The sequence below is a fragment of the Convolutriloba macropyga genome, chromosome 9 (assembly GCF_964194025.1).
Source record: "Convolutriloba macropyga chromosome 9, txConMacr16.3, whole genome shotgun sequence".
In the NCBI taxonomy this organism is placed as follows: domain Eukaryota; kingdom Metazoa; phylum Xenacoelomorpha; order Acoela; family Convolutidae; genus Convolutriloba; species Convolutriloba macropyga.
This window is the reverse complement of record NC_134476.1, coordinates 55419135-55433431: the sequence shown is the minus strand read 5'-3', so window position 1 is coordinate 55433431 and position 14297 is coordinate 55419135. Positions and strand designations below refer to the sequence as shown.

At 33.6% G+C, this 14297-nt stretch overlaps 1 protein-coding gene across 1 annotated transcript in view; it reads right to left on the bottom strand.

Moving 5' to 3' along the window:
- Nucleotides 1–14297, bottom strand: part of LOC142346272 (uncharacterized) — an 87035-nt gene that overhangs the window by 26147 nt on the left and 46591 nt on the right. Inside the window, exons 5-6 of the mRNA XM_075398786.1 lie at nucleotides 10428–10493; nucleotides 817–964 (exon numbers count right to left, since the gene is read on the bottom strand). Of these exons, the coding sequence (XP_075254901.1) occupies nucleotides 817–964; nucleotides 10428–10493 (214 nt within the window). The remainder of the gene's footprint in view (nucleotides 1–816; nucleotides 965–10427; nucleotides 10494–14297) is intronic.

Genomic DNA, 14297 nt, shown 5'->3' with positions numbered 1-14297 from the left:
ACGAGCTGGGGACAGAAACAGAGGTTTTTTTACTTTTTGGCATTTAAAAAAGCACTAAATCGTAACTTATCCTACAATGTGCATCACTTCTCATAGAGAGCAGTTAAAAGCGGACAACGTACAAAGTATCTCGTTGACATTTTCAGGGTTCTGAAACTAACAATTGAGTTGTTTCTAGGTCTAAAAGAGAAAATTAATTTTTATTCATATCTTTTCGTTTTTTTTTAAGTTTTGCTTACTTTGGATCACATTTAAAAGTTTCTACCCCACGCAGCCTTAGAAGCTTTTATGATCACTGTTCATTAGTTTTCAATAACGGTTTCCAGGTTGTCAATTTGAATCTTAATTTTTTTCCATAATTTACCAGAAAATGTTAATTATTCCCTCGAGTTGTCTTCAGAGGTGCTAATAACTTGAAACTTATCCAAATGTTTTCCTCTGGTATCGCAATATTTTCGTTTATATTCAGTGCAAAAAATGAAATACATTTCTTTTGTTTTTCTAAAAGTAAAAAGAGTTTCCGGCGTCTTTTAGTAGAGTACTACACAAAAATTTTTTTTTATTTTAGGTTGCGATAAGTTTTTCCTTACACAAAGTTTCAGCGGTTTCCTTACACAAAGTTTCAGTGTTAATGGATCCCCAGGCTGCAAAAACATTAGGCAGCTTAAACCTAATTATGATTATCACCAAAATTTTCGTTCAACTAGTTTCTGAAGCAGTCACACAACGCCTCACACTGAATGAGATGTGAGATAATTTGAACAGATGAAGGCGGTCTGTCAAAGTTTTCAGAAGTAACGTTTGATTTTTTTAAACCTTTATTCTGGTAGTCCTGACATAGTTGTTTGCTCGTATCATCCGTCTGAAGTTGAACGGAAGAAGACCTCCTCCATCTGTTCCAAAAGGTATCTTTGGCAGCGTTGAAAACCTGTTCTGTCTTCTTGTTCACTTCTTTGATTATTTCCTGAATAAATAATATCACAACAATTCGTGTTTCGTGCTGTACCAGTTTTCTCCGTTTCAAAAGTGATAGCATCTTACAAAAAAGTAAAATCATCAAAACGACGCATAAGTAAACTGGCTGTACAACAAGAAAAGTCGAACAAACAAGAACTTATAAAACATACTGCATTTACTAATACCCAGGCAGAAGTCCTCGACCCAAGACAGGTATGGGTCAGACGGACCTGGGTCGCGGACAGGGTGATTCAGACGGAGCAGACACGAATTCAGGTATGGGCCAGACAGAACAGACCTTGGTCACCCTGGGCCAGACAGAGCAGACCCAAGACCAACCCAGGGCCAGACAGAACAGACCGGAGACATTGGCCAGACTGAACAGACCCAATGCCGACCCTGGGCCAGACCAAGCAGACCAAAGACCAACCCAGGGCCAGACAGAACAGACCCGAGACCTCGGCCAGACTGAACAGACACAATGCTGACCCTCCGCCAGACCAAGCAGACCAAAGACCAACACTGGGCCAGACAGAACAGACCGGAGACATGGGCCAGACTGAACAGACCCAATGCCGACCCTGGGCCAGACTGACGAGAACTAAGACCAACCCTGGGCCAGACAGAACAGACCCGAGACCTCCCGTGTTGAGAAATAGCGACGAAAGCGACCCAAGAAGCGTCGTTATTTGTCGATTTTGTCGAGAAGTGCGTTTTCTTATGTAACAAGTGTCGGTTATTGTCGTTTTTGTCGGTATCTTTATCGAAAATTTTTATTTTTAAATCATTTTTTCTATATGATTCCAAAGTTTGACCCCCCAACCTAGGTTTTTGAGTTCTTGCTGTAATCTACTTTCGAATTATACTGGAAATTTTTTAAAAAAATTGCATGGTGCAAGTGAAACTAGAAATTGTTGAAGGGAGACAAAAATAGTGAAAATATAAAAAAAAATAATTTTAAATCATTTTTTTATACGATCGAGCCAAAATTTGACCACCCCAACCAAGGTTTTTGAGTTCTGGCTGTAATCTACTTTCAAATTATTCTTGAATAGACCAACGATTGGGTATGGGCCAGACCAAACAGACCGACAATTGGGTATGGGCCAGACAAAACAGACCCAATTTAGGTATGGGTCAGACGGAGCGGCGCGACCAAAAAATTGTCCAGACTATGAGCTCGGTCGCACCGGACCCCCCTGTCCGTCTGCCCATACCTGTCTTGGGCGGAGGACTTCATCCTGGGTAGAATGAAGAACTCAAATGTGATTGGTTAAAATTATACCCAAAAGAGTATAACTGAGAAATGCGTCGCAAAAACTCTTTGGAAAAGTGATTCTGGATCAAAAATTGAGATATGATCTTATCTTTGCAGAATACCGGACGCTTTCAATCATAAACAGTCGGAATATTGCAATAGGACAGAAGAGAGATGGTAAAAAATGTCTTCAAAACCCAATTAACCCGGCAGGATACACCATTATTTCTATAGAAAAGGAAAAATTATATATTACGGGAGTCATTGTGCCAAAAGTTAAAAGTTTGAATTGAAAAACGGAAAAATCATAACACCGGGTGAAATTAAAATATAACACAAGAATTTTTAACTAACGGTTTCTGTTCTGGGAAACGTTATCTCAGCCAAACAAGCAAATATAAAAGCATTGCTTCAAATTCCTAGGAGGAAACTCATACTTGCAATTCTTTTAAAGTACGGAACTTTTACCGTTAAGCGCAATTTATTTTCACGACAAAAGACAAACTTTCAAAGAAAACAAACTACATCAAGTACAAGAGATCTAGAGAGATAAAAATTCTGTAGCCAAAATATCCAAAAGAACGAAACACTTTCCCCTGGACCCCGACCAAAACAAAACGTTCAAAACTGCACATCTGATCCAAGTAGCACTCAAATATTTCTTCGCGAGACTACACAACAAAAGAAAAAGACCAATTTGATGGCCTTTCGAGAGCCAGCAGAGAATTTGTCAGAATCGCGGCTACTCATCGTCAACAATCAGAAAACTTTCAACTTCCTCTTGAAGGAAATTCTCAAAAAAACCTCCAGAAAAATATTTTTATCTAAATGAATATAGTAATCTTAGAGTAAAAGACAATTAGAGTAAACAAAAATTAGGACAATTAGAGACCTCGTGGAATGATTTCTTTCATTTTAGGAAATTTGTGAAGCTTTTCATCAAAATCACATGATAATCGTCTCAATTGAAACATTAAATTACTTGCACGATTATGTCAGTATTTGATATTTAGAGCACTACAAAGATTTTTACTAATTATTTTTATGTCCAATTAATTGAGTATTCAATATAACTCACTGAATCAGCTTTTAATAAACCAAATAAGACAGTTTGATGTAATGGGGAATTTCTGGTAACTGGAGATCGGCTCAGCATTTAATTGATGCCCAAGTTCACTTCGTTTTTAAGAAGTCACTCTGCACTTTTGGTAAAAGTTCCGTCTTTTGTCACAATTGTAATTACTTCCCGACTGCTTCAGTCAATTGAATATTGCTGAGTAGACAATCAACTGAAAAAATTCTGTCAAAATTCCGAAAATGCATTGATATTTTGGCGAATTTATTTGCGAGCCTCATCTTCAAAGTTCGGCAATCTTTACAGCGCTTTTAAGCTGATTAATATGATAAAAGCAATAAGGTGGGCTGCCAGGATTAAAGACTCTAACAAACTATAATAAGAACGTTACACAATATGAAACAAAATTTATTTTCGACCAATTCTCGATAACCTATCAATTATGAAAAACCCAAAGACCGACACAAGTGATGTAACTAGCAGCCGGGAGGAATGTTTTTATAATGACAACAAGGCGGCTCGGTAATGTGCAATGGCACATAAGGTTCCGACCCCGCCCATCCACAATTTTGTGGATGGGCGACCAAATGAGGAACAGATAGAAAAACCCAAAAATTATTTTCTGCGAATCCCAAAAAAGCCCAAGTCTTTTTCAAAAAATTCCGTATGAACGATAAGATAACCTCCAAAACAAATAACTCAGTGGAGTAAAAATTGATGCATTAGATTGCTGTAATATGTCAATATTAAGAGAGCGAGTCAAAACGAACAGCAAAATCAAACAACAACAACAACAAACATTAATTATATCAAAAAATTTATGTCCCTCTTAAAAACTAAATTTAATAACAAAGTCAACATACCGTCAGATAAACCTGAAACTAAACAAAAATAACTTAAAAATCACCACAAAACATATGCGACCAGTCCATAGAAAGGTTGGGTAATAATTATACAAAAAAGAACAAAAACAGAAAAGTAAAAAAAATTAACTTTTTTTTTGAAACAATTAACTTCAAAGTAATAAATACCATTAGGAATAAATTAATATTACCACAAATTTGCGATTACCACTGCTTCTATAGAAGGGCATTAGGACCTGACCTTATTCATTTTTTAGAGCGGCTAAAAAGAACAACAAAGAACAAACAAAATTTAAATTGAAACTTGCCAGAAAACGCTGTCAAAACCGTCAAGCCAAATTTTGGCACTCAAAATATATTTGATTGCGCCTTCTTCAAACAGTTATAATGTAGTACGTGGCCATTGATTAGTAAGACTAGGTAACAAGTAGACAAAAAAGCGGAGTGCTAAAGTATGTAATACTTTTAATTTTTTTTTTCGAAACAAAATTACATTCAATGTCATGAAAGGCATTAATTACAAAAAGAACTATTTAAATATCATCGTTTTTTCATGAAAAAGAAACCCTCGAGACCTGTAATTATCCAGAATATTTCTTGCATCTACAAAAAGAACGTCAAATATGACAAAAATCAAATTAATTTAATTTTTTTTTGTGAAAAAGCGGTGTCGAAGCCAGTAAGGTCATAACAAAATCTTTAATAAAAAGATTTTTGGACACTAATCCCCTTTATTCCCTTGACACCCATAATGTCATATTTGACCTGTAATCAACTAACGAGATTAGGTAACAAAAAGAAACATAAAAAGAACAAAATTGCGAAGTTAAAAAATTATTTTTTAATTTTGGAAAACGATGGGTTTGAAAGTCATAAAAGCCATCAGCTATCTGCTAATATCAGAATATCGGTTTTTCTATTCTTCCATGAAAAGCCAATGAAAGCTATCACTAAACAGGAAATTTCATACGACCGAAACGACAAAGTATAAATGACAGTTAAGACAAAATTAAAAAATTCAATTGATTTCTTCAAGAAAGAGGCCTCGAGGCCATTAAAACGATGATTTATATCTTTCAAGATTTTAATATGTTCAATTGTGTTTTAATTTGAATGCTAATAAGGTGACATGAGAACTGTCAATAATGTGATAATGTGACAAAATTAGAAAAGGTGAAAACCTGGCAAATATCAAAACAAACAAAAATCTAAAATCTTGTAGTATCAAAGCCAGAAAACAATAATTTCAGGCTTAAAACTGCAATCGAGAATAAATGTTAACTCAGTAGAAAGAAGAAGCGGTCTTTTTTTGCTGACACTAAGCTGGAAGTTGAACAAATTAAGAAAAAAATAGAGGAAAAGTTAATTAAGCCATTATTTATTGAAAAGTCAATTATTTTTAAAAAAAACCACCATAAACTTTCAATTAAAAAACTAAATGAATTAGCCTGGAGCTGTTTCGCAAGCGAATTGGTTGGACCTATCACTCCTGAGCTTTGATTTGATATGTTCTGTTCTTTATTATTAAAAAAAAGTCTTTTTTTAAAAAAAAAGACCGACTGATTACAACCCGATTTTTTTTTGGATTGTAACAGTCCAAGAATGGCCCAAAACTACCCCTGTTAATACTTATTGTCCGTTAAGAACAATTGATTTTTCAAATGTTGTAGATATAGATAATTTCTGAGTTGAAACTCAAAATAAATTTTGCATTTTTGATAATCAACGAGTAAAGTTAGCAAAAAACGGCAAAGTTTTAACTACAAGGCACTCTCTGCGGACTCTGAAGTAGAAATAGCCCCCCTCTGAGTCTACAAAGATTGTATGAGTGTTGTTTGGGGGTGTACTGTAGGCAAATTTAATCAAAGTGGACTAAAGTAGCTTATTTCGTGCTGTTGTTGATGAAAAAGGCTAAATTTTGAAATGTTTATCCAGATTTTTTGACCAAAAAATTAAATCAAAACAATCAAAAATGCTTGTTCGTCTTCAAAAATGAAATCAACGACACTATTCTTAAAAATTATAACAAATTTTAGCAAAATTGACGAAAATTTAGGCAAAAATTCCGGAAAATGTGAATAAAAACAACGTGAATTCACTCTTCTTTTCTCAGAAGTTTAAGCCTCGATAACTCCCTGTAGAAAACGAAAATTAAAAAAACCTTTTTAATTCCATATTCTAAGCTGAACGAGCTTTCTAATGATACCAGTCTCAACTCTCTACGATGAATATATCGAGCGGCGAAAATTCACTGAACAAAAAAAAAAAAACCCAGTTGAGTATATAGTTCCTCCCCCCTCAAGAGGGTCGGAACAATAACTTTGAATGAAAAATAGGGACTATGGATTTTCCGTTGTTTTTTCATTATATCAATGTAATTCAATGGCTCAGTTTCAAATATTATCATACTCTGTCCCACAAAACACTAGTACTGGGCCTGATTGAGTTAAAAGATCAGAAATTTCTCATAACTGTTCTCTCAGTTGGACATGATATTTACATAACTCATCATTGTGATATTTCTGATTTTCAAATATATTGTGGAAGCATTTTAAAATACTGATTATAAAGATAGTCAAAAGTGTTACAAGGGCTATAAAGATAATTTACTTTAGTAAAACAAATTTGCAAAGAAACGTCGTAGTAATTTTTAAAAAGCTTTTTAATTTCTTTTGTATTTTATTAAATCTTTTTCAAGAATTGCAAATGTTTGGGAATCTTTTTCTGTTATTGTAAGTTCAAACTTTGCAGTGAGATGATTTTTACCACAACAAAAGGTGACTGTGGATCTAGAGATCAGGATAAGTTTCGTTTCTGTCTGAAAAAAGCGGCCTAGGAACTTCAAGAACCCTGACTTGAGCTTGATTCAGGTCTTTGTCTAGCTTTGACTGTTTTTTCTGCAGTTCATTGTCCAATTAGTTATCTTTTGTATTGTGTTTTGATCTTTGGTCTGATTTTTGGGTGATGCAATCGATTAATGCAAACTCAAAAGATTGTTTTCCTGCACAGCTTCTTGCCCGTAAACTAGCAGAATATAACATAATAACACCCAATAGGAAGGTTCAGAGAATCAAAAAATTTTGCTTATGAGTTTTTTTCACTTAAAGATTTAAAACGTTTAAAGACTTTGAAAATTATTCAAGATTTTGCATTTCCGTTCGTAGTTGTTAGCTAAATTTTTTGAATGATACTTGCAACGCAGAATTGTTTTTGTTTCAGAAAAAGACCAATTTGATGGTAATTTGATAGTCAGCAGAGAATTTGTCAGAATCACCGCTACTCATCGTCAACAATCGGAAAACTTTCAACTTCCTCTTGAATTAAATTCCCCAAAAAATCCGCAAAAAAATATTTTTATCTAAGAGAATATATTAATCTTAGAGTAAACTCAGTCCCTTTTGGAATGAGTACCAAAATCTTCAAAATCACGTGATAACCGTTTCAAATGACACATTAAATCACTTGCACGATTATCCCACGATTTGAAATTTAGAGCACTACAGAGAAGTTTTACTAATTATTTTTGTGCCCAATTAATTGAGTGTCCAATATAACTCAATGAATCAGCTTTTAACTTTCATCTGCGTCGAGAAAAAAACCAAGTAATTCTGGTTGATGTCATTAAGAAATTTTGGTAACTGGAGATCAGCTCAGCATTTAATTGACACCAAGTTTACTTCGTTTCTAAGAAGTCACTCTGCATTTTTGAAAAAAGTTCCGTCTTTTGTCACAATTGTATTTGTTTCCCAACTACTTTAGTCATTTGAATATTGCATGATGGACAATCAACGTAAAAAAAACTTCGACAAAAGTCCAAACATGCATTGGGATTTTTGGAGAATTTGTTTGTGAGCCTTGTCATCAAAGTTCGACAATCATTATATCGCTTTGAAGCTGATTGTTTGATATAATAAAAGCAATAAGGTGGCCTACCACGTTTAAAAATTCTAACAAACTATTATACGAACGTTACACAATATGAAACAAAATTTCTTTTCGACCAATTCTCGATAATCTATAAATTGTGAAAAACCCAAAGACGGAGACAAATGATTTAATTAGCAACCGGATGGGATGTTTTTATAATGACAACAACTTTGAATGAAAAACAAAGGCTGCGGTTTATTCGGTTGTTTTTTCATTATATCAAAGTAACTCAATGGCTCAGTTTTAAATATTATCATACTCTGTCCCACAATACATAAGTATTGGGCCTGAACGAGTTTTAAATAATCCTGAAATTTCCCCTAACTTTTCTCTCACTTGGAAATGTTACCGACATGATAATTACATAACTGATCACTGTAACATTTCTGATTTTCAATTCCTTCGTGGAAGCATTTAAAAATAGTGATTGTAAAGATAGGCAATAGTGTTACAAGGGCTATAAAGTGAATTTACTTTAGAAAAAACAAATTTGCAAGGAAATGTCGTAGTAAATTTTAAACAGCGTTTTAATTTCTTTTGTATTTTTTATTCTTTTTCAAGAATCAAGAATGTTTGGGAATCTTTTTTTATTATTTTAAGTTCAAACTTTGCAATGAGATAATATTTGTGTCAACAAAAGGTAACTGTGGATCCAAAGATGAGGATAAGTTTCGTTTCTGTCTGAAAAAAGCGGCTTAGGAACTTCAAGAACCTTGACTTGAGCTTGATTCAGGTCTTTGTCGAGTTTTGACTGTTTTTTTCTGCAGTTCATTGTCCAATCAGTTATCTTTTGTATTGTGTTTTGATCTTTGGTCTGCTTTTTGGGTGATGCAATCGATTAGTGCAAACTCAAAAGATCGTTTTCTTGCACAACTTTTTGCCCATAAACTAGCAGAAAGTAACATAATAACACCCAATTAGAACGTTTAGAAATTCAAAAACAATTGCGTTTGAATTTTTTTCACTTAAAGGTTTAAAATTTATAGAGACTTTAAATATTATTTAAGTTTTCGCCTTTCGATTTCTAGTTGTTACCTAAATTTTTTAATGACAATAGCCACGCAATATTGTTTTGAAATTAGACACCACTCAAAAAACTCAAACAATATTTCTCAAATTATCAACTTTTTCAAATGCAAAATCCAGTGTCTCTGCTTGCATAATAGGATGTAACCAAAAAATGTTGGATTATTTTCTAAAATTGCTATTTTTAGTTAGCAGCTGGTTATTGCATCATATAGACAAAACCTGAAAAATTTAACAAACATATTATCTTTTTGCAACTCTCATTTTTTCATAATATATATTTGGCATTGGGTTTTGACATTGTTAGATGACAGTTCTAACCTTTTTAATTTTCTTCAATTATATTGAATAATGTTGAGTTTTTTTTTGAACTTTAACATAAGTTACGGCCTGGCAATCATAAAAGGCTTGCTTGCTTCCCTAAAATCCTTCCTATTTTTTTAGCTGCTGAAATTATTTTGATGTGTTTTTTAATTCAAGTCTATTGTAAAATCAATCAATATTAACATATTAAAGTTTCATATTGAAAAAAATTTCTAAAATTTCCAAAATTTTCTCACGAATTGTTTCCAATTTTTTTTCTTGTAAGTTCTGAATAATGAGATTTGAATGATAAGAATTAATGATGAAATTTTCTGAATTCTTCTGTTTCGTTTTTGCTAAAAAAATTTTTTAAGGCCGTTGGAGTGGGTTTCGAATTGTCACCTGAACGTCTCGAATAGTCAACTTGGATTTTTGATTTTTCATAATTTTGCTATTTTCATTGCAGTACATCTGTTTTATTTGTGATGTTCCAACAAATTCTTTGTTTTCTCAACATTTTTAGCGACAGTTTTTTAAACTGCTTCATCAAATTCTCTGCTCGATTGGCTTTAGAGCAGCAGATAAAAAGCAAAACAATCTAAAGTGAACCGCTCACACGGTAGAAAACTCTAAGAGGTATAAAAGCGCAGTGAAAGCTAACTTTTACATGCCTCTTACTTAATATTGTTTAATTGATTTTTGGTTTTCAGGTCACGCCAATATTTGTCCCATTAAGACGTCATATTAGGTCCACCTATATAATTAGCTTTGAATCTGACTTTCTAATTTTTTCCCTATTTTTTTTTCAAAGAGTGAAATTAATTAGATCTTTACTTTCTTCACTTACCATGTTCTAATTCAACTAAGATTATTGAAATCAATCGCGGCTTTTTCGGTAAAATTTTAAGTTTTTCAAATGCCGCGATTTTTAGATGGCAATGAATGGGCCTGGACTTCGGGTTTTCCATAGTTCCAACTTCACGTGAAAATATTTTTTCTGAAACGGACTTTTACTTACATCAACTCTCTCTTGGTTGTTGTCCGCTGTAGATTTGGCGCTCTTGGCACCAGATTGAGCCATGTTCTAAAACGAAACAGAACCAGAGTTTTCCTGGAATAAGATAAGAAAACCGACATATTTCATACGTGATGTTTCGTACTCTAGTTTGACCTTTCGAAGTTTTTTTTCTCGAATGAGTGGAGCAAAAATGATTCGGTAATAGTCTACAGCGCATCAAGATTTCTTAAAATAACACTTTGAAGAGTTTCAGCACAAATTTAAAAAAATACATCAATTTTTGTCCATTTTGCAACGCTAGTCCCCATAATGGACAGTCCCTCTATTGTTGGGCAGTATTTACACATACAAGAACTACTGGTAGTTTGACCCTTACAAAATGTGTACTTTAATAAAACAAGACGGCTTGCATGAATCTGTGAGTAACACAGAGTGTTCCAATGTGCCTCTCAATGTTGACAATAGTTTTCTTTTGTTGTCTGAGGAAAAAAGAGAAAAACATTGTTTTAGAAATTCTCAAGTAAAAAAAAATCCATTTTTCAATTGATTAGCTAAAATTCATTGTTTTTGTTGCAATCACATTTTCAAATGTTTTTTTTAACTGTTGAAAATTAAATAAAAATAGATTTTGAACAGTTAAATCAGGTTTAGCCGGCATAATTTTTTGCCCTTTATTCTGCGAACCTAAACAAATTTTTACAGTGCATGCCGCAATTTTCAAGTCTTGCAAGGCAAAACTTCCTTTAAAAATATTTTTCTGCAAATTTACTCGCAAACATCAGCCAGAAAATTTAGCCGGCAGATTGTCGGAAAACAGTCGCGATAGACGTTTGTGGCTTTCCATGAATTGAAACAACTAATGAAACAAGATAGACAGATTGACCACCAGTCCTTTAATAGAACCCTAGACCTTTTGGGTATATTCGGACTGCCATTTCTATGACACTCATACACTCTATAACAAAAAAACCCCAATGGAATTTTTCCAAATTAATATGTAAATCAAAAACTCGAGACTCTAATACTCAAGAATTAGGGCATATACGTTGGGCACTAATTGGATGCACAAAATTGAACTTTAACTAGTTAAAGTTCATAGATTTTAAAGATCATTAAGTGAGATCAGAGTGCGTTTAGTCACGCAATTGACCTAAAAGCAGAAAAAATGACATCACGCTCACAAATTTCAACTGAAAAGCCCGAGAAATCACCAATTTTTAAAAAATCAATTCCAGAAGTCAGGTCGCAAGAATCATAGATAGAGACGACGATTTAAAAAAACATAACAGGACAAATCCTGACGTACAATTCAAAGAATTTTCATTGACTAAACAAAAAACTATACCTGGAAGGGACTATGAGTGAATTGGGAAAACCAATTCGAAAAAAAAACAGATCAAAATGATTTTAAAAAAGACAGAAAATCAAGGTCAAAATGCCGAATGTGAACAAAAAACCACTAGCAAGGAACGAAAATTTGGTTCAAACAAAAAACTATGGCTGGAAAGAACTATGAATGAAATGGGAATACCATTTAGAAAAAAAACCAATCCAAAAAATTGAGAAAAAATAGAACAACTCGAATTGAAATTGCCGTGTTTGAACAAAAAAGTCACTAGTGAGAAATCGATTTTTTTTTCAAACACCGTTTTCTCACTCTACTTTAAAATTTAAAATTAGAGCAAAAAAATATCACGCCACAAAACCACTCGCTTTCACGCTCCTCTTCCTGTTTCAGTGTGATCAAAATCACTACTCCAATTTAACTTCAAAAATTATGAAAATGTGTGAACAGATCTTAAAAAGAGCGCCCCAATACAATTCAAATTTTCTGAATTGTAAAAAACACGATGTCCCTAATAATAATCGCTATCGCTTTGCGGCTACTAAACACAAACATTGATTATATTTGTACAAAGCGGATGTTATAATAATTATTAATGATAGTCTTTTCATACCCTAAATACGCTTGAATCAAGGGCTTTTCGAGCCCAGACGTTATCCATCCAAAGATTTTTTATAGGTCATAGGTCTTTTAAAAAGTGTTTTCATGTGTCATCCGAGGGTCTTTTCATAACTAGCATTTTTGACTCAAAGTTTTTTCAAACGTCTTTTTTAAACGAAATCTGAGGTGCAGTTTCTAGGATTCAGAGATACTTCAAACATAATCTTTAAACGCCTAAAGATCTTCATAAATAATTGCACCAGAAACTTCAGGAGTCAAAAATAATAATCGTTCATGCTAAATTCATGGCACAACATCGGGTTCAATTATCAACCTGCGAAGAGTACTTAATTTATATGAAAATTTGATTTAAGTTTGATTTGAACTGTAAAAAATCCCTGGTCTTAAAAATTCAGTAGTTTTGTTTTAAAAAATTATGTTTTAGATTGTCAGCCCTTACACGTTTTGGTTGACCATTGATCAATCTCGTCACTTATCAGGGGTCCCGTGGTCGACCATGACAATTGTGGGTCAACAAATGGTCGACCCCGACCAATATCAGTTGACCCATTGTGCACCCATTGTCGACCCAAGCCGATAAGGCCGACTCAAAGTCTTCTCATACCTAATAGCGGTCGACCACAATCTCTTCATAGGTTGACCTCTCGACTGGGGACGTCCTAGGAACTAATACTATCCGGTTAGATTATTTTTCCTATCGTAGTAGAAAATTTTTGATGTATATGTGGTTTAAGCAGAAGCCGCTGCTACGCTATGAACAGGGATAAATTAGACGTCTTATTTTTACACTCTTTACACTCTTTTCCTCGTTATTTTTTGGGGAAAATCCGCGGCCCGCGTTAGGTTTGAGCTGGTACATAGTTGAAGTAGATGGAACAGCGTTAAAATTTTTGTTCCACCAAGCATTCAATTTTGTTTTCCTTTCCGTTTTTATCCGGAAATGGAGTAGGATTCAACTGAGTCATTGATCAATGATATTTAATCGAATTATGAATCAAACTTTATATGAACAGTGGAAAATTTATGTCACAAATCACGAAAATAAGCATTGTTTTTGGAGTCAACTCAATTTAATCCTACTTAATTTCCGGATAAAAACAAAGGGAAAACGAAACTGAGAGTATTTCTCATTTCATCTTTGACACAAACGAATTCCCGTTTTCTTCCGCTAGGATCTGAGAACCGGACAAGTACACCCAGGAATTGCATTGAAACTAACAAAAACAAAAACAATTGAACTTTTGATTAAGTTGATCACCTGTTCCGATGTGACCAATTAATTTGAGACACCTGGGCCCACTTAAGTCATTTATTTGGTCATATCCTGCGAATTAATAATGCGGTACGCTATTCCACGTCATTAAAGCACTTTCTCCTTCAATGGGTTCTTAAGATATGCTTATTTTCTCGATCATCCGCGGAAGTTTTATGTTTTGGAGAAACTATTTTATCGTCAGCAAAAATAATGCTTATTTGGATCTACCCCAGACATTTGATAATTTTTATCATGTAAGATCTTACAAATATATTACAAAATTGTCTTATAAGTTCTTATAAGATGATGCGTCGCCTGATAAACACTTTATAAGACAATTTATCAGGTCTTACACGATAAAATCTTTTATCAGGTCTGATAAGAGCTTACACGATAAAAGTTAACTTTTGTCAGATTTTGCAAGATAAAAATACTACCTTATAAGATCTTACACGATAAAAATTCTACCTGACAAAAAATGTTTATCGCGTAAGATCTTATAAGAATCTTATAAGATCTTGTAAGATGAACATTTGGAAAGCTATGACTCATCTTGTTTGATAAGATTTTTATCAGATATTATACTATAAAAATTCTTAAAGTATGACATATTCTTCATATTGAAGACAATTCAGAAGACAAAAGGCTA